The following is a 20,424-nucleotide window of genomic DNA, read 5'->3' as shown; positions in this document are numbered from 1 at the left end:
TGATTCCAGTCCAAGGCGCATGCCCGGGTTGCAGACTCAATCCCCAGTAGGGGGCATGCAGTGGGGGGCATAATATATATTTTAAAAAGATAGGGGAATAGGAATATGAACAACCTTATCCAAGTGAATTTGACAATAAAGATGAAATGGGTAAATTTCTCAGAGACACAAAATACCAAAGCACATTCAAGAAGAAATAGATAGCCCAGCCGGCGTGGCTCAGTGATTGAGTGTCGACCTATGAACCAGGAGGTCATGGTTCTATTCCCGGTCAGGGCATATGCTTGGGTTTTGGGCTTGGTCCCCAGTGTAGGACGTGCAGGAGGCAGCCGATCAATGATTCTCTACCATCATTGATGTTTCTATCTATCTACCTCTCCCTCTCTGAAATCAATAAAAATATTCTTTTTTTAAAAGCATTTGACAAAATTCAATATTCATTCCTGATAACAATGCTCAGCAAACTTAGAACTTCCTGAACTCAATAAAGGACGTCTATGGAAAACCTGCAGCGAACATATGTAAGGGTGAAAGTCAGTACTTTTCCCTTAAGATCAGGAATAAGGCAAGAATGTCTACACTCACTACTTCTCTTCGACATACTGGAATTTCTAGCCAGTCTAATAGGCAAGAAAAGGAAATGAAAGGCATCCTGATTAGAAAAGAATAAAATCTAATTTATTATCAGATGACTTGGTTGTCAATGTAGAAAATCAAATGGAATCCTCAAGAAAAGCTACTTGAATTAATAAATGAGTCTAGCAAGGCTCAGGATAAAAGGTCAATTTAAAAAAGTCTGTTGTATTTTTATACTGGAAAGTAGCAATCAAATTGAAATTTTAAAAATAATACCATTTATTATAGTACCAAAACATGTGAGATTCTTATGAGATATGTGAAAGATCTGTATCGTGACATCTTTAAAACTTTGCTGAGAGAAATAGAAGACCTAAATAAGTGGGCAAATATACCATGTCCATGGATCATAGACTCAGTATTATTAAGAAGTCAATTATCCCCAAATTGGTCTATAGATTCAATGCAATTCCAATCACACCAGATTTATGGAGGGTTTGGGGGGGAGGAGGTTGATTGGCAAACATTTTAAAATTCATGACCTAAGGTAGGCAAAGGACTTAAGGTGGGCAAACATGTTTAGAATGAGGAGAATGAATTCAAGACTTACTATAAAGCTACAATCAGTAATCAAAACTGTAGAATTGTTGTAATGATAGACATACAGATCAATGGAACAGAATGAATTCAGTAGATTCACACATATATGGGCCACTGATTTTCAACAAAAGTGCACAGCAATTTAGTGAAAAGAGGGTTGTCTTCCAAAAGCTGGTGGAACAATTGGATACCCATGTGTAAAAAATAAACTTCAATTCATACCTTACATCATATATAAAATTAATTAAAAATGGATCAAAGCCCTAGCCAGCTTGGCTCAGTGGATAGAGCACCAGCCTGCGGACTCAAGGGTCCCAGGTTCAATTCCGGCCAGGGGCACATGCCTGGGTTGCAGGCTCGAACCCCAGTAGAGGGTGTGCAGGAGGCACGTGATCAATGATTCTCTGTCATCATTGATGTTTCTATCTCTCTCCTTCTCCCTTCCTCTCTAAAATCAATAAATATATTTTTAAAAATTTTTAAAAATGGATCAAAGACCTAAATTTAAAACCTAAAACTATATAAAAATTCTAGACAAAAAGAAGAAAACCTTTAGGACCTTGGTTAGGCAAACGTTTCTTACATATACACCAAAAGGACTTTCCGTAACAGCACATATTAATAAATGGAACTTCATCAAAATTAAAAACTGCTACTTTGCCCTGGCCAGCTTGGCTCAATGGATAGACCACCAGCCTGCAGACTGAAGGGTCCCAGGTTCGATTCCGGCCAAGGGCACATGCCTGGGTTGCGGGCTTGTTCCCCAGTGTGGGGTGTGCAGGAGGCAGCTGATCCATCATTCTCTCTCATCATCAATGTTTCTGTCTCTCTCCTTCTCCTTTCCTCTCTGAAATCAATAAAGAAATATTTTTTTAAAAAAAACTACTACTTTTTAGCCAGAACCGGTTTGGCTCAGTGGATAGAGCTTCGGCCTGCAGACTCAAGGGTCCCAGGTTCGATTCCAGTCAGGGGCATGTACCTTGGTTGCGGGCACATCCCCAGTGGGGGGCGTGCAGGAGGCAGCTGATGGATGTTTCTCTCTCATCAATGTTTCTGGCTTTCTATCCCTCTCCCTTCCTCTCTGTAAAAAATCAATAAAATATATTTTTAAAAAACCCTGCTACTTTTTAAAAGACATTGCAAATGGGATGAAGGAGGAGTCACAGAATGGGGGGAAAGATTCGCAAGTCATTTATCTGCTAAAGGACTGGTATCCAGAATATATCAAGACTCACAATTTAAGAAAATAATTTTTAAAATGAGCAATTTCAATAGGCATGTTGGTGAAGACCTACAAATGGCAAATACATGAAAAGATGCTCAATACCATTAATCATTAGGGAAATGCAAATTAAAACCACCTTTGAGACACCACTACACACCTATTAGAATCGCTGAAATTAAAAGACCAGACCATAACTTATCACATCCAAGTGTTAGGCATTTGAGTTGTTTTCCGTTTCAGCTATCACAAACAAAGCTATTATGAATATTCATGTGCTACTCTTTATATAAGTATTTACATACCACAAGTGGAATACCTCTTAGTAATAAAAAGGAATAAACTACACACAGCAACATAGATGAATCTCAATTATGCTGAGTGAAAGCCAGACAAAACAGCCTACTGTATAATTCTGTGTAGAAAAATCTAGGAAATGAAAATCTAGCGTGACAGATCAGTGGTTGCCTCAAAGTAGCATGGAAGAGCTGAATAAAGGGATTTTTTAAAAGGTCAAGAATGCCTGGCCAGTGTGGCTCGGTGATTGAGTGCCGACCTATGAACCAGGAGGTCACGGTAAATCCTGGTCAAGGGCACATGCCTGGGTTGCAAGCTCGATCCCTAGTGGGGGTATGCGGGAGGCAGCCAATCAATGATTCTTTCTCATCATTGATGTTTTTCTCTTTTCCTCTCCCTTCCTCTCTGAAATCAATAAAAAAAAATTTTAAAAAGTCAGGAGAAAATCTTGGGATATATTCATTATCTTGATGGTGGAAATGGTTTCAGGAATGTGTGCATATGTCAAAACTATTACCTTATTATTCTATGTATGTTGGTTTATTGTATGTCTATTATGAATCAATAAAGCTATTAAAATAAAACCTTAAAACGACTTCTTCAGTTATGTCTTTGTGTCCTTAAGAACTTTGTTTCATCAGCCCAGACTCAGGAGGTTCCATGCAGCCTCTGATAGGTAATGACCTTCAGGCAGGCTCTAGAGACACAAGATTGCACAAGCACCATCCTTATGGCTCATGGAAGTTCTCACAGGGTTTTCTGAATCTAAAACTGCAACTCTCCTCTACTAAACACCTGCTTCCTTCATATTTTCCTGTTCCCGTGTCTCTACCTGGCATAATTTCTTTAGGGTCACTTTGAAGTTACCATGGCCACATTGGAGAATGTTTGACATGAATGGGATTGTTACTGTAAGAGGTACCTTAGAACTAAAAGGGAAGAAACCCACATGAGGAGATTGGTTTTGTCTAAAATATAAGTCCTGCCCTAGCCGCTTTGGCTCAGTGGATAGAATGTCAGCCCTTAGACCAGCGGTTCTCAACCTGTGGGTCGCAACCATCGGAAAACACATATAGCATATCAGATATTTACATTACGATTCCTAACAATAGCAACATTACAATTATGAAGTAGCAACGAAAATAATTTTATGGTTGGGGGTCACCACAACATGAGGAACTGTATTAAAGCATCGCGGCATTAGGAAGGTTGAGAACCACTGCCTTAGACAGAAGGGTCTCAGGTTTGATTCCTGGTCAAGGGCAGGTACCTGGGTTGCAGGCTCAGCTAGATCCCCATTTAAAAATACTGTCAGCACAATATTTTGGTTTAATTATTTAAATTGAATTTCCCACACTGGTTTTGTGAGTTAAGTTACCATTGTTTCCATAACTTCGTGTGTGTGTATGAATATATATGAATACATATACATATGAACAGCTAAATGGAATAACATCTTTTGTGAAGACTTTAATTTTATGAAATTTTTAAATTGCTACAAATCACACGGATTCACATGTTAGTTAAAATTGAAATTTGAAGATCCTAATGGTAAACTAATTTTTAAAGATTCAGTCATAGCAAAAGCTCTTTATCTTGGAATTAAGTTCTTTTCTTCTTTTCTCATAACTAGAATAACTTTCAGACCTTAGATAAATTTGGTTAATTAATAAGTAATCTTTGGATGCCTGGGCAGTTTTTTTTAAATATATTTTATTGATTTTTTACAGAGAGGAAGGGAGAGGGATAGAGAGTTAGAAACATCGATGAGCGAGAAACATCGATCAGCTGCCTCCTGCACACCCCCTACTGGGGATGTGCCCGCAACCAAGGTACATGCCCTTGACGGGAATCGAACCCGGGACCCTTTGGTCCGCAGGTCGACGCTCTATCCACTGAGCCAAACCAGTCAGGGCATGGGCAGCTTCTAAATAAGAGAGAAGAGCCTGGCCAGTGTTGTTCAGTGGTTGAGCATTGACCTATGAACCAGGAAGTCACAGTTCGATTCCCGGTCAGGGCACATGATCAGGTTTTGGGCTCAATCCCCAGTGTGGGGTATATAGGAGGCAGCTGATCAATGATTCCCTCTCATCATTGATGTTTCTCTCTCTCCCTCCCTCTCCGTTCCTCTCTGAAATCAATAAAATATATTTTTAAAATAAATAAGAAAGATACAAAACACCGTCACAACGTAATTTTTTATTCTTATCTCTTAGAATGGCGCCATCCTTGTCATCCATAAATTTAGGAAAGTGCAGATAACTAATAGAATTCTTTTTTTAATTTTTTTTAAGTTATTACATATGTGTCCTTATCCCCACGTTACCAAAATTGTCAAAGTGCTCAGAAACCCCTGCAACGTGCGTGGCCTAAAGTATTTTCCTTGATGGCAATAAGATCTGTCCCATCTAGGATCCACAAGTTACCTCCTTCTGAGTTGATAATGACCTACCTGACACATTTGGAAAGTACTTCCAATCCTAGACTCTACCCTATTACAAGCTGATACAACTAATTACCACAGGGAACTCATACAATGCATCCAGCTTTATCACCAACAGGTACAAGCTGCCCCTGTATTATCTCAAATCATAGAAAAGACATCAGGTAGTGTTAACAGCTGACACAGCAATAAAACTCCAAGGTACTGATACTCGTGTTCATGTTTCCCAGCTCAAAAGATATACAGCACTTTATCCTGAATCCTGCACAGCCATTCTACTGGGACACTAAGCAGGACTCAGGAACCCTCCAGAAACTGCTGACTGCCTAAATAAAGCCTTGTGCCTTTGCATATTGGTTTCTGGCCCCCCCTCTTTGGTAAATTAAAGGGGAATTAGGATGCCATCATGACTATGATTTGCATGTGTACTAAGGGGTTTCAGGAGAGTGCAGATGGCAAGGAATGGGAAACTAGATTAAGAGATATAAAGAATGAGGAATCCTGGCCTTGGATTCGATGCATTCAATAAAATGCACAAATCTCGCCCGGCCGGCGTGGCTCAGGGGTTGAGCTTCAACCTATGAACCAGGAGGTCACGGTTTGATTCCCAGTCAGGGCACATGCCTGGGTTGCAGGCTCCATTCCCAGTAGGGGGCGTGCAGGATGAATGATTCTCTTTCATCATTGATGTTTCTATCTCTCTCCCCCTCTCCCTTCCTCTCTGAAGTCAATAAAAATATTTTTAAAAAGAAGAAAGAAAATGGTTCAACTGGCTCTCTTCAGTCACTATGGATACTTTTATTTTTTATTTTTATTTTTTTAAATATGTTTTCATTGATTTTAGAGGGAGAAGAAGGGAGAGGGAGAGAAACATCAATCGGCTGCCTACCACACACACCCTGAACGATGGAGCCCACAACCCAGGCATGTGCCCTGACTGGGGATTGCATTGGCGACCTTTCAGTGCATGGGACAACACTCAACCAACTGAGCCACACAGGCCAGGACTCTATGACTACTTTTAAATAATTTTCTAAATGGCAATGAAAAAGACTTCTTAAAAAAACAGGTCTAAAAAATATAGGTCTTTTTTCTCCTTTGCTACAAAACACAAAAGAAAACAAAATAATCTTACATTGAACTTAATATGTTAAATATTTGAGTTACATCCTGCAAATTTCTGAGTTGACACTTCGACTTTCCACATTGTCTTAGTGCGGTGATGGTGAACCTATAACACGTGTCAGAGGTGACACGCGAACTCAATTTTTGGTTGATTTTTCTTTGTTAAACGGCATTTAAATATATAAAATAAATATCAAAAATATGCCTTTATTTTACTATGTTTGCAAATATCAAAACATTTCTATATGTGACACGGCACCAGAGTTAAGTTAGGGTTTTTCAAAATGCTGATACGCCGAGCTCAAAAGGTTCGCCATCACTGACTCCACCCACATAGACTTCCTTTGATTCTGAATCAATCAGACAGGGGACTGATTATAATGCATCTCAGGTCATCTTCTCTGCCCAACCTGGCCCTTCTGCATAGCCCAGTGGTTCTGAACCTTCCTAATGCCGCACCCCTTTAATACAGGTCCTCATGTTGTGGTGACCCCCAATTTCACTGTTACAAATTGAACATAATTAAAGCATAGTGATTCATCACAAAAACAATATGTAATTCTATATGTGTTTTCCAGTGGTCTTAGGCGACCCCTGTGAAAGGGTCGTTCAACCCCCAAAGGGGTCGTGACCCACAGGTTGAGAACCGCTGGCATAGACCCTTCAGTGAGCTTTCCTTCCCCTATCTTCCTGGTCATAGCTTCAAATTTGTTTCTACAGAGAGGGGTAGGCACTTCACTTAGACACCCACATGGCTCTTTGGAGAAATCTCCCATGGAGATTACATTTCCATTAGACTACTATCTATAACCCCTCAGATCATCTTTCTTCCAACCCTCCCCTCCCCACAAAGTCAGGAGAGTAGGCCCTTGTGTTTTAGGCTTGATTTGTTAGGACTCGCTCCCAGAACTCGGAATCCTGAGCTAGTGATACGAGGAAGGGGGCCAGTTCTTTATCATATCCATTAAAATGGCTCTGGGGATATGCACATTCATGTGATCGAGCCTTTGATGTATTTTCTATTTCTCGGTCTTTTTGAGCATTTTTATTGCCATGTATATCCTGAGTCTCTTCCAGCTATGTTTCGATATGAACCTCTATATTTTTCTAATACATCTCCTTTGGCTTAAGTTTTACAGGATTTAGTTGGGTTCCTTACAGGCAAGAACACTGACTACCTGACACAGATGCCTTCCCTTTGAAACCAGCCTCAACCTAAACCCGCGCTTTCCCCTAGAGCAGTGGTTCTCAACCTTCCTGATACCGCGACCCTGTAATACAGGTCCTCATGTTGTGGTGACCCCCAATTTCATTGTTACACATTGAACATAATTAAAGCATACTGATTCATCACAAAAACAGTATGTAATTATATATGTGTTTTCCGATGGTCTTAGGTGACCCCTGTGAAAGGGTTGCTCGACCCCCAAAGGGGTCACGACCCACAGGTTGAGAACCGCTGCCCTATAAGTTGCTTCTGTGGAATTGTCTGGAATTGTGTATTTGTGTGACCATTCACATTCTGCTACCTTAGTATTTTCCTCTCTCCCTGATTGCACGGCAAAGGACACGTTTCCCCATCCTCTGTCTTACTAGTGTGTGATCTGTGGTATCTGTCACAGTGGTTCTCAACCTTCTGGCCCTTTAAATACAGTTCCTCATGTTCTGACCCACCCATAAATTACTGCTGGGGTTTTCTTTTTAATATCACTAAAATAATCATTCTGGGTTTGCAAATAGAATTCTCTTTACTACAATGAGGAAGTCGATGCCAGGTGAACTGCATTAGTTTCCGTATCACATATTCAAAGAATACATCACCAGGACGCTGGCTCCACCGCACTTTGACACCACACACACTATGCTCGTGTTGTCACAGATCGCTATGGGGTCATAGCTGCCAAAAGACAAAACAACATCCTCAAGTGGACAAAAGGGGAATTAGGTCTATTGCTGATGATACTAAATTTGAATCTGACAAAGACATAAATATTCTCTTCAAATCAACTACCCCTTTGATCTTAGAAGTCACTTTTGGATTTGGTTTTGAGTAACTGTAGACCTGGCAAACATGCCGATTACTGCCCAGCCGGTGTGCTCCGTGGTTAGAGCGTCAGCCCACACACCAAAGGGTCATGGGTTTGATTCCCAGTCAAGGGTAGATACTTGGGTTGCTGGTTCCATCCCTGGCCTGGACCGGACCACCTCCAAGAGGCAACCAAAGTAGACCTAAATAAATTGAGAGACATATAGACAGGATGTGTCTCTTTCATATCGATATTTCTTTCTCTCCCTTTTTCTTTCTCTCTCTCTCTCTCTCACCCCCACCTCCCTCCTTCCCTTACACTCTCTCTCTAAAAGTAAAAAAAGAAAAACAATGTAGATGAAGGCAAGCAATCTAGAAAAAATAAGTAAAATAAAGATAAAGGCAGTTCATGAAAGAAGCAACTCAAATGACTAATGAACTAAAACAAACAAGAAATTTACAAGTAAAGATGGGACATCAAGGCTAAATCTTCACACAGCACTTGTAGGAACATAAACTGAGAGCCATTTTGGAAAGCCCTTTGAAATCTATTGCAAAATCTGTGGACTTCAAGAATAAGCAATTCTCACCAAAACCGGTTTGGCTCAGTGGATAGAGCGTCGGTCTGCGGACTGAAGGGTCCCGGGTTGGATTCCGGTCAAGGGCATGTACCTGGGTTGCGGGCACATCCCCAGTAGGAGATGTGCAGAAGGCAGCTGATCGATGTTTCTAACTCTCTATCCCTCTCCCTTCCTCTCTGTAAAAAATCAATAAAATATATTTTTTAAAAAAAGAATAAGCAATTCTCTTTGGGGGCTTAAGTCCAGTCATATATATATCCTCAAAGAATCTTTTTTTAAATATATTTTTATTGACTTCAGAGAGGAAAAGAGAGGGAGGGAGATAGAAACATCCATGATGAGACAGAATCACTGATCAGCTGCCTCCTGCATGCCCCCTACTGGAATTGAGCCTGCAACCCGGGCATGTGCCCTTGACCGGAATCAAATCCGGGACCCTTCAGTCCCCAGGCTGACGTTCTATCCACTGAACCAAACCGGCTAGGGCAGTGGTTCTCAACCTTCTGGCCCTTTAAATACAGTTCCTCATGTTGTGACCCAACCATAAAATTATTTTCGTTGCTACTTCATCACTGTAATGTTGCTACTGTTACGAATCATCATGTAAATATCTGATATGCAGGATGGTCTTAGGCGAACCCTGTGAAAGGGTCATTCGACCGCCAAAGGGCTTGCGACCCACAGGTTGAGAACCGCTGGGCTAGGGCAAAAAAAAATTTTTTTTTTAATCCTAGTAACCCTTTATTAATTTGTTTAATGTAGACATTTAAAATCGTTAGGAAGAGTTTAAGTTACAAAGCAGGACTTACCAGCTTGGCCTAATGTCACCCTTTCTGTGCTCCAGGTGACAGCAGCTCCGAAGGTGCGGATGCCAGCCTTCCTCTTCCCACATGTACAGGTGCAGGTAGTTATCCCTGGACGTGGTGAGGACGTGGACAGAGTCCTGCAAAGGAGACCCAGGGTGAGTGGCCCAGCATCCACGTTGGAGACCGAGTGCTGGGAGGAGAAAGGCATACATACCATCCATAAGTAGCAGATGGTGTTCTCATGGTCATGAAATTCTTTCAGCAGGAGGCCATGGATGGTGAAGAGAAACAGGCGTGGCCCGCTTTCAAAGACAACTGCGGTTCCGTCCCAGACTCCCATCCAAACAGGAATGTCCATACCACCTGGCAGCATGAAGCTTGCAATCTCACGGGCTGTTTTCATGTAAAACATACGCACACATGACCAGGCAGATTTTGGGTCCTGTAGTCAGAACCATATCCTTACCCTGAATGAAAAATTAGACTCTCGTCCGGCGGCATGGCTCAGGGTTGAGCGATGACCTATGAACCAGGAGGTCACGGTTTGATTCCCGATCAGGGCACATGCCCAGGTTGTAGGCTTGATCCCCAGTAGGGGGCCTGCAGGAGGCAGCCAATCCATGATTCTCTCTCCTCATGGATGTTTCTATCTCTCTCTCCCTTCCTCTCCGAAATCATAAAAATGTGGGGTTTTTTTTAACAGTCAGACAGGCACAGGGTAGCCTCCAGTTAAGAAAGCCCGTGCCCCTGCACAGAGATTGGCCTATTTACAGACGTCTGTAGCTTAAACAGTGATGGCGAACCTTTTGAGCTCGGCGTGTCAGCATTTTGAAAAACCCTAACTTAACTCTGGTGCCGTGTCACATATAGAAATGTTTTGATCTTTGCCACCATAGTAAAACAAAGACATATTTTTGATATTTATTGTATATATTTAAATGCCATTTAACAAAGAAAAATCAGCCAAAAAAATGAGTTCGCGTGTCACCTGTGACACGCGTGTCATAGGTTCGCTGTCACTGGCTTAACATGAGTGCGAGTGTGACTGGCAGGAGAGACAAGGCAGCTGGGCTTACCTTCGATGGCAATGCTGTCCCCAGCGCTCTCGGATGTCAGATCAAAGGTGGTGAACCCTGTCCTTCTGAAAAAGTCTCTTTGGAACATAATTGTCAGCCTGTTTACGCACTTCAGGGCCCAGCAGGCTTGGCTGCAAAATGCAAATGGCAGAGAGACGAACAGAGGGGCCCTGCCTACGGCCGGTCTCAGTAAGCACTCCACCAGAAACACCTGAGGAGAGAGCAGTGCACGTGCGTTCAGGAGCAGGGAGAGGTTACAGCGTCAGTACAGGAGCCGCACCAGGAAATCCTCCTTAAAAATCCTCCACGGTGGCCCTAGCCCAGTGGTTCTCAACCTTCCTAATGCCGCGACCCTGTAATACAGTTCCTCATGTTGTGGTGACCCCCAATTTCATTGTTACAAATGGAACATAATGAAAGCATAGTGATTCATCACAAAAACAATATGTAATTATATATGTGTTTTCCGATGGTCTTAGGCGACCCCTGTGAAAGGGTCGTTCGACCCCCAAAGGGGTTGCGACCCACAGGTTGAGAACCACTGTCCTAGCCAGTTTGGCTCAGTGGATAGAGCATCGGCCTGTGGACTGAAGGGTCCCTGGTTTGATTCAGATCAAAGGCACATGCCAGGGCTGCGGGCTCCATCCCCAGTAGGGGGCGTGCAGGAGGCAGCCGATCAGTGATTCTCTCTCATCATGGATGTTTCTATCTCTCTCTCCCCCTCTCCCTCTCCCTTCCTCTCTGAAATCAATTTTTTAAAAATCCTCCACTGTGGCCAAAGCTTTATTCTGAATCTCAGGAAGCCTTGCATAGTCACTGCTTGTCACTCACTGTCTTTCTATCCTGCCCATCATGGTCACACACAGAGCAGAGTCCCCAAAGCTCCCCTTGGGTTCCAAAAGCATGCGGCCACACTGGACCCCCCAACCCCCAATCAGGTTGCATTTGGCCAAGTAGGATCTCCCTTCTTGGAGGACGTGTCAAGGGCTGATCCGCCTTTGCTGCTGCCTCCCTGAGTTCCTTGCCCTCTGGTGCCCATGCACATGCACCATGTAAAAGGGCCTGCTCACCCTGGCCAGGTTGGCTCAGTGAATAGAGCCTGTGGACTGAAAAGTCCTGGGTTTGATTCTGGCCAAGGGCATGTACCTCAGTTGTGGGATCCTCCCTGGCCTGGGCCCTGATGGGGGCTTGAGCAGGAAGCAACCAATCCATGGGTTTCTGTCACGTTGATATTTCTCTCTGTCTTTCCCTCTCTCTTCCACTCTCTCTAAAAATCAGTGGGGAAAATATCCTCAGGTAAGAATTAAAAAAGAAAATGAAAATAAGGCCTGCTCACATACCACTTTCTCACAGAGACATTCAGAGGCCGGTGCACTTCTATTTCCTTCTGGGCTTGGTACTGTCCAGCCCAGGCAGCTAACCGTCATGTAAGGAGAGCCAACGTGACCCAGGTCCTACTTCTTGGTCTCTCTCTCACCCTCTTCCATCCCTTTGGCCGACTCAGGTCCCATGCGCAAAGTTTCACTCACAAACATCTGTCTCTGTGAATGGACGCTGTTGCTCCCAAGGACAGTGTTTCTTGGCTCTAGGAATGAATGCCGCCTGTTCTGTGGCCTTGAGAGGAGGGGGCGGTCTGACCGGTCCTTGCTGAGCTCTGCCTGTTGGCTAATGCTTCCTGCCTCCAGCCTCCGAACCCTGACCCCTTTCTCCTGAGGCCAAAGCACACCGGGCAACCCCTACCTTTGGCAATACGTGTTGGTGGGTCCCGCAGGCGAAGATCCATTTCCTGTTGGGAGAGCAGTGCAGATGGTCCACAGGGTACTCAAATGCATTCACGTGAGAAATGCTGTTTAACTCGGGCACCGTCAGTGTGTAGATGTCCCCTTCAGAGTCACCAATCTGAAACCAAAGCACCGCCCACCACCACGTTAATAAAAGGAGACGTGAAACCCTAGCTATGGGAGGCAACCAATCCACAATTTTTCTTTCTTTTTTTAAAATATGTTTTTATTGATTTTAGAGAGGAAGGGAGAGGGAGAGAGAGAGGTAGAAACATCAACGATGAGAGAGAATCATTGATCAGCTGCCTCCTGCATGCCCCACACTGGGGATTGAGCCCACAACCCAGGCATGTGCCCTTGGGAATTGAACCTGGGATCCTTCAGTCTGCAGGCCAACGCTCTATCCACTGAGCCAAACCGGTTAGGGCGGTACCACCATTTCTTTAATCATATGACCAGCCTGCCCCACAGGGTCACTGGGATGATCCCAAGGAATAAAATGTTATAAGCCCTGAAGCCACCCCAGGCTACTGACTCATTTGCACATCAACACTCTACTTTTTTCTCCATGTCTCCCCAAACCCACGTCTCTCCCTACATGATATCCCTGTCCAAGTTCATGTCCTCCACAATAAGACACACTTGAAAATAGAAACTAGATATAAAATAATTCAAGAAGGTTGGTGTTTTTCTTTGAGAAGAATTACTGAGGAAATGTACCTGAGGTACAATAAAGGCCAAGATAGTATAAAGATTTGTATGGCCAATATTCATTGGCATGTTGTGACTCTCAGAGGATGTGATAATAGAGATGCTGCAAGAAGACAGGTTGAGCCCTAGCTGGTGTGGCTCAGTGGATAGAGCATCGGCCTGAGGACCGAAAGCTTCTGGGGTCAATTCTGATCAAAGGCACGTACTTCAGTTGCAGGTGCCCTGCTTGGGGTGCATGCAGGCAGCAACCAATCGATATGTCCTTTCTGATAGGCGTTTCTGATTTCACCCCTACGTCCATAGCAGAACAATTCACCATAGCCAAGATTTGGAATCAGCCTAAGTGCCCACCAGCAGATGAGTGGATTAGAAAACTGTGGTACACACGATGGAATACTACGCCACTGTAAAAAAGAAGGAAATCCTACCATTTGCAGCAGCATGGATGGACCTGGAGAGCATTATGCTAAGCTAAATAAGCCAGACGGAGAAAGATAAATATCACATGATCTTACTCATTTGTGGGGATATAATGATCAACATAATTTGATGAACAAAAATAGATCCAGAGACAAATGGTAGGGGAAGAGGGGTTAGAGAGCAACCAAAGGACTTGTATGCATGCATATTAGCATAACCAATGGACACAGACACCGGGGCGGTGGGGGCTTGCCCTTGGGGGTGTGAGTGGCTGGGAGGGGTCAATGGGAAAAAAAGAGACATATATAAAACTTTAGGGAAGGGAAGAGAAGGGGAGGGGAGGGGAGGGGAGGGGAGGGGAGGGGAGGGGAGGGGAGGGGAGGGAAGGGAAGGGAAGGGAAGGAAGGAAGAAAGAGAAGAGGGCAGGTTGAAAGGTGACCATCATGGGGCCCCACCACTTGCCAAGACAGTGGGCGCTGTGGGCACTGTGGGCGCTGTGGCCCCTCCAGGCGCAGGGCTCACTCACCATCAGGAAGGGGCCGTCATCCGTGAGGAAGACTTCCAAGGAAAGGCAGCACGTGCTCATGGTGAGCGTCGCCAGAGGGTTCACATCCCGACAGTTCCACACTTTGATGGTGTTCCATGCATCCACGGTGACTGCAAGCGATCTCTGCGGCAGGGTCGCCAGACACTTGATCTTGCACTGCTGGACGGGGCTGGACCAGATCATAACGCCCTGGAAATGAGAGTAACGCTGTCTGCATTCAGGGGACTCTCCCACGTGCGGGGCGTGCATCCTGCCAGGGCTTATGTGGAAGCTTCCTCCAAACCAGGTGTATTTTTTTCTGGGAATAGAATTAAGAAAAATCTGCTACACATCTCAGCTCTTTGAGGGGTAGTGAACATTAAAAAGGAATTATGGTCCTAACCAGTTTGGCTCAGTGGATAGAGCATCAGCTTTTGGACTGAAGGGTCCCAGGTTCGATTCCGATCAGGGACATGTACCTTGGTTGCGGGCACATCCCCAGTAGGGGGTGTGCAGGAGGCAGCTGATTGATGCTTCTCTCTCATTGATGTTTCTAACTCTCTATCCCTCTCCTTTCCTCTCTGTGAAAAATCAATAAAATATATTTTTAAAAAAAAAAAAAAAAGGAATTATGTAGCCCTAGCCGGTGTGGCTCAGTGGATAGAGCTCTGGCCTGCAGACTGAAGGGTCCCAGGTTCGATTCTGGTCAAGGGCACATACATCAGTTGCAGGCTCTTCCCCAGCCCGGGGCCCTTGCAGAGGGCAAACAATTGATGTGTCTCTCTCACATCGATGTTTCTTTCTCTCTCCCCCCTTCTCTTCCCTCCCTTCCATTCTCTTTTAAGAAAAATCATTTGGAAAAAATATCCTTGGGTGAGGATAAAAAATTTAAAAAGTGAATTCTCTACATGCTATAGTCTAAATGAAAAAGTCGCAGGTTACTGGTTAGAAGACCTAATTGGAAATCGTTTCTGTTACCAATTGAGTAGCACCTTCCTCCCAGCACTGGCTTTGCCTGTGGGACAGGGTGGCCACAGGTAGGCGTCACCTGTGTGCTCATTGCCAGACTCACCTCCTGCACATCCCAGGCATAGAGCATGTACCTTGAAGACACTGTGCAAATGACTGGCTTCTGTCCACTCATGGAGGGGTCACTTCCTGAGAAATAAGCCAAAGGTCCCAAGATTCCTGGAAGGCAACACAGACAATACTTGGCCACCAGATACTTGAGGAATGATCCAACTGAATAAAGAGAATTCTGGAACAATAATTTTAAGTTTGTTGCAACCTTAATGGAGAATAGGATGGAAATTGGGCTTCAGAGTCATTCAAATGGGGCCACTGGGGAAATGTTGGCCGATGTGTTTCTCCTGGTTAATCTCAGTTTTCACAGATATAAATGGGGATAAAAATCACTCCATCAGATGCCCGGCTGGTGTGGCTCAGTATTTGAGCATCGACCTATGAACCAGGAGATTACAACTTGATTCCCAGTCAAGGGCATGTGCTCAGGGAGGGGGCTCAGACCCCACTGTGGGGAGCAGGAGGCAGCTGATCAGTTATTCTCTCTCATCATTGATGTTTCTCTCCCTTTCTCTCCCTCTCTGAAATTAATTTTAAAATATTTAAAAAAAAAAACACTCCAGTAGAGAACTGTTTAAATAACTTATTTAAATGTTTCCTTTTCCGAAAGAGAAAAGCATACCGAGACTCAGAGGAGGTGTGGTGCGGAAGTAAAATACAAAGGTGCGGAGGTGCATGCGGAGAGGGCTGGTGGCTGAGGACACAATTGTCTTTTTCAATCGGGAGGGAGTCTGAGGCTCTGAGCTCCAGTTCCAGGCAAGTCTCTGGGGACCCAGACTCATACGGGAGAAACGGGACTGTTTGGCATCGGTCGGAACTCGAGGGCAGCTTTCTCTTGGAGGCCCTCGCAGTGATTGCCGGGACCTCTGAAGGCAGGACTGAGAGCAGCCATACTGCTCGCGCCCGCCCTGTTGATTCCCTGGGACCCGCCCTGCCCAAACTGTGCACAGAGACTTTTGCATATGAAAGGCTCGGCCCTTTGTAATCTGAAAATAACTTAAACTGCAGCTTCCCCAAGGCCCCAGGGCAACTTGCATTGCTTTACAGCTGGCTTCTGCTGGGGTAGCCTCAGGCAGAGGCTAGATTAGCACCTCCTTAGATCCAAGAGCCAGTGTACCCAGTGGTCAGAGTGGGACCATCCAATTACAACTCCTCAGATCCATAAGGGACACACTCAGGGGGCAGACTCAGTGAGCACCAAAGCCCCACTGAAGCAAGTCTTGCCCCATAAGGATGTCTTCAGCACAGAAGTTCTCCCACTGTAGACACAGCTGATTCTCACAGCCAATTGGCCTGGAGGTCAAATCCTTCCAGTGTTACCTACAACAATCAAGGCTTAACTACAACAAGACTGTGCACAAAGCCCACAAGGGGGTGCACCAAGAGTGTCTACCTCAGGTAATTGGGACACTTAGCACAGAAAGCCACTCTATTGATACAGCAAAGCATAAAAAATGCCGAGACAAAGAAACAGGACTCAAATGACAGAAATGGAGGAAAGCAAACTACTGGATATAGAGTTCAAAACCACACTTTTTAGGTTTTTCAAGAATTTTCTAGAAACCGCCAATAAATGTAGTGAGATCCTCAAGAAATCTAGTGAGACCCTTAATGTTGTGATAAAGGACCAACTAGAAATTAAGCATACACAGACTGAAATAAAGAATATTATACAGACTCCCAACAGCAGACCAGAGGATCGCAACAATCAAGTCAAAGATTTGAAATACGAAGAAGCAAAAAACACCCACCCAGAAAAGCAAAATGAAAAAAGAATCCAAAAATACAAAGATAGTGTAAGGAGCCTCTGGGACAGCTTCAAGCATACCAACATCCGAATTATAGGGGTGCCAGAAGAAGAGAGAGAGCAAGATATTGAAAACCTATTTGAAGAAATAATGACAGAAAACTTCCCCCACCTGGTGAAAGAAATAGACTTACAGGTCCAGGAAGCTCAGAGAACCCCAAACAAAAGGAATCCAAAGAGGACCACACCAAGACACATCATAATTAAAATGCCAAGAGCAAAAGACAAAGAGAAAGCAGCTTAAGAGAGAAGCTTAAAAGCAGCAAGAGAAAGACAGTCAGTTACCTACAAGGGAGTACCCATACGACTGTCAGCTGATTTCTCAACAGAAACTTTGCAGGCCAGAAGGGAGTGGCAAGAAATATTCCAAGTGATGAATATCAAGAACCTAAAACCAAGATTACTTTATCCAGCAAAGCTATCATTCAGAATTGAAGGTCAGATAAAGAGCTTCACAGATAAGGAAAAGCTAAAGGAGTTCATCACCACCAAACCAGGATTATATGAAATGCTGAAAGGTATCCTTTAAGAAGAGGAAGAAGAAGAAAAAGGTAAAGATACAAATTATGAACAACAAATATGCATCTATCAACAAGTGAATCTAAAAATCAAGAGAATAAATAATCTGATGAACAGAATGAACTGGTGATTATAATAGAATCAGGGACATAGAAAGGGAATGGACTGACTATTCTTGTGGGGGGAAAGGGTGTGGGGGTGAGGGAAGAGATTGGACAAAAATCGTGCACCAATGGATGAGGACACTGGGTGGGGAGTGAGGGCGGAGGGTGGGGTGGGAACTGGGTGGAGGGGAGCTATGAGGGGAAAAAAGAGGAACAAATGTAATAATCTGAACAATAAAGATTTAATTTAAAAAAATGTTTCCTTTTCCTTTAGCCCTAGATGGTTTGGCTCAGTGGATAGAGCATTGGCCTGCAGACTGAAGGGTCCCTGGTTCGATTCCCGGTCAAGAGCACATGCCCAGGTTATGGGCTCGATCCCCAGCATGGGGCGTGCAGGAGGCAGCCAATCAATGATTTTCTCTCATCATTGATGTTTCTCTCGCTCCCTCTCCCTTCCTCTCTGAAATCAATGAAAAATAAATGTTTCCTTTTCCTTTAAAATGTGTATTCTAAGGAGGGATGGGAAGCCTTTGGGAAAAGGGAATCACGGGCTCAGTTTGATGTTGTGCAAAGATCACTCTGGCTTCTCCAAGCAGCACAGGTCACAGGAAACAGGGCTGGAAGCAGGGACCAGTGTTTGTCATCACAGCAGCCCAGTCCTATTACATCTTCATTCCCTTTCTCTTCACTGAATGAGAACACACACACACACCCCAAAACCAGTGCATTTCCTCCAACAAGTGAACTGTGTTGCCCATCCCCGTACCAAGGCCGCCCGTGGCCTCTCTGTAGGCAAAGTCCTGCGGCTGGGCCCCCATCATGCAGCGCTCGCGCCTGGCCTGGGTGAGGAAGAGCTGCTTCCACGAGGGCACCTGCAGGCCCTCCCAGGAGATGCTCCATCTCCTCTGACACAGGTTTCTGGAAAGAGTCACAGCACCGTCAGGTGGCCTGGCCCCTGGGCCTCACTGGCACCACCTTTACCGGCTGCAGCCTCCTCTCAGGCCTCTCCCCGCCCAGCCACCCGCCCCCAGGCCTCCGCTCAAACCCCAGGGACACCTAGCCACCCCCCTGCCTGCCCCCACCCTCCCCTGCCTGCCCCCACCCTCGCCTGCCTGCCCCCACCTTCCCCTGCCTGCCCCCACCTTCCCCTGCCTGACCCCACCCTCCCCTGCCTGCCCCCCACCCTCCCCTGCCTGCCCTCACCTCCACAGGTGCTCCTCATCCGCAATATTCTTCCAGTACTTGAGAGAGAGAAGGGGGAGAGAAGCAGTCAATTGGTACCCAAACGTGGGCCCCTCCTTCACTATCATTTGTCCCCGGAGCAAGGCCCACTGGGAGGTAACAGGCCACCATCCCGGCTCTCAAAGCCTCCCAGGCGGGGCCCATGGGACGTGGTGGCAGCAGGGGCAGTCACTGCCGGGATAGGACCCTCCTGGGAGGTTCAGAGGGACTCCTGGGCTGGACATGGGGCTTCGAGAACCATCCGTCAGTCCAAGGATTCCTGTGCATCCTGTTGTCGTTTTCATTGAACAAAATAGGAGGCTGTCAGAGTGAAGGATGCTAACCGCCCCACCCCCAACACTCCATGTGCCGCTCTGTTGTTTTGCTAATTGGCACTCAAAGTGGCCAAGAGACTCATCTGACTCCCAAGGCCACGGATGGGCATGCCAGGCCTGAACGAGGTCAAGGTAAGGAAGGAAGGAAGGCCATGTTTGTGTGATGCTGGGGGAGCCAAGATCCCGAGGCCTGGGGAGCGAGGGGAGGGGGGGTCTTAGTGTGGTCATTTCAGACAGAGCCACAGAGGGGGCAGGAGGAGAGGGAGGGGAGGCGGGGAGCACTCACCCTGCTCACCTGGCCCGCCCGCAGCAAGCTGGCAGCATCCAGGAAGGAGAAGATGTGCCGCATCGGCACGTCAGGCAACTGCATCTCCAGCTCCCGTGGCCGAGCCCACAGCCAGGCTCCTCTCTGCTCTGCAGGCTGCTCTGCATTTAACGGCGCGGCCACCTGCCCTGGGAGGATTCCCACCCGCAGCCCATGGGGCCTGGAGAGGAACAGGCTGCAGGTGCGCCGGCCAGCAGCGGCCTCCACTTCCACCTTCTGATGAGCAGGCGTTCTTACTTCAAGGAAGTTCAAGTTACCAGTTCGTTCTCTAGTGGCCGCAACTTTCCCAGGTATGTTTGCCTACCGCAAAGTCACTTTTTTGCTTGACTCGTGATTTTTGACCTTTCCTATTTAAAGCTGTGAATTAACTTTTCTCTCTCTTTTTTTTATTGTCTAAAGTTTAACATATGTCTCCTTTTTCTCCGATTGACCCCCCACAGCCACTCCCACCCCAGGCAAGCCCCCACCGCCCCAGTGTCTGTGTCCCTTGGTTATGCTAATATGCATGCATACAAGTCCTTTGGTTGCTCTCTAACCCCCGCCCCACCCTCCCCTGCCATTTGTCTCTGGATCTGTTTTTGTTCATCAGTTTATGTTGTTCATTATTTTCTATAAATGAATGAGGTCATGTGATACTTATCTTTCTCTGACTGGCTTATTTCACTTAGCATAATGCTCTCCAGTTCCGTCCATGCTGTTGCAAATGGTAAGAACTCCTTCTTTTTTACAGCAGCGTAGTATTCCATTGTGTAGATGTATCAGTTTTTAATCTACTCATCTGCTGATGGGCACTTAAGCTGTTTCCAAATCTTAGCTTTGGTGAATTGTGCTGCATATATC

General features: G+C 45.4%; 1 protein-coding gene across 1 annotated transcript; it reads right to left on the bottom strand.

Moving 5' to 3' along the window:
* Nucleotides 1–8,060: 8,060 nt before the first annotated feature.
* On the bottom strand, nt 8,061–19,608 carry LOC308511984 (F-box/WD repeat-containing protein 12-like; the record flags this gene model as incomplete). The annotated part of the gene is made up of 8 exons (XM_081081792.1): nt 8,061–8,160; nt 9,680–9,813; nt 12,493–12,651; nt 14,191–14,400; nt 15,263–15,348; nt 18,470–18,621; nt 18,907–18,944; nt 19,555–19,608. The coding sequence occupies 8 exons, from the start codon at nt 19,606–19,608 to the stop codon at nt 8,061–8,063; spliced, it is 933 nt and encodes a 310-aa protein (XP_080937918.1).
* Between the last annotated feature and the right edge of the window lie 816 nt (nt 19,609–20,424).

This window comes from Myotis nattereri (genome assembly GCF_964212035.1).
Source record: "Myotis nattereri genome assembly, chromosome: X".
In the NCBI taxonomy this organism is placed as follows: Eukaryota; Metazoa; Chordata; class Mammalia; order Chiroptera; family Vespertilionidae; genus Myotis; species Myotis nattereri.
Note: the sequence above shows the minus strand (reverse complement) of the source record. Positions and strands in the feature narration are given on the sequence as shown.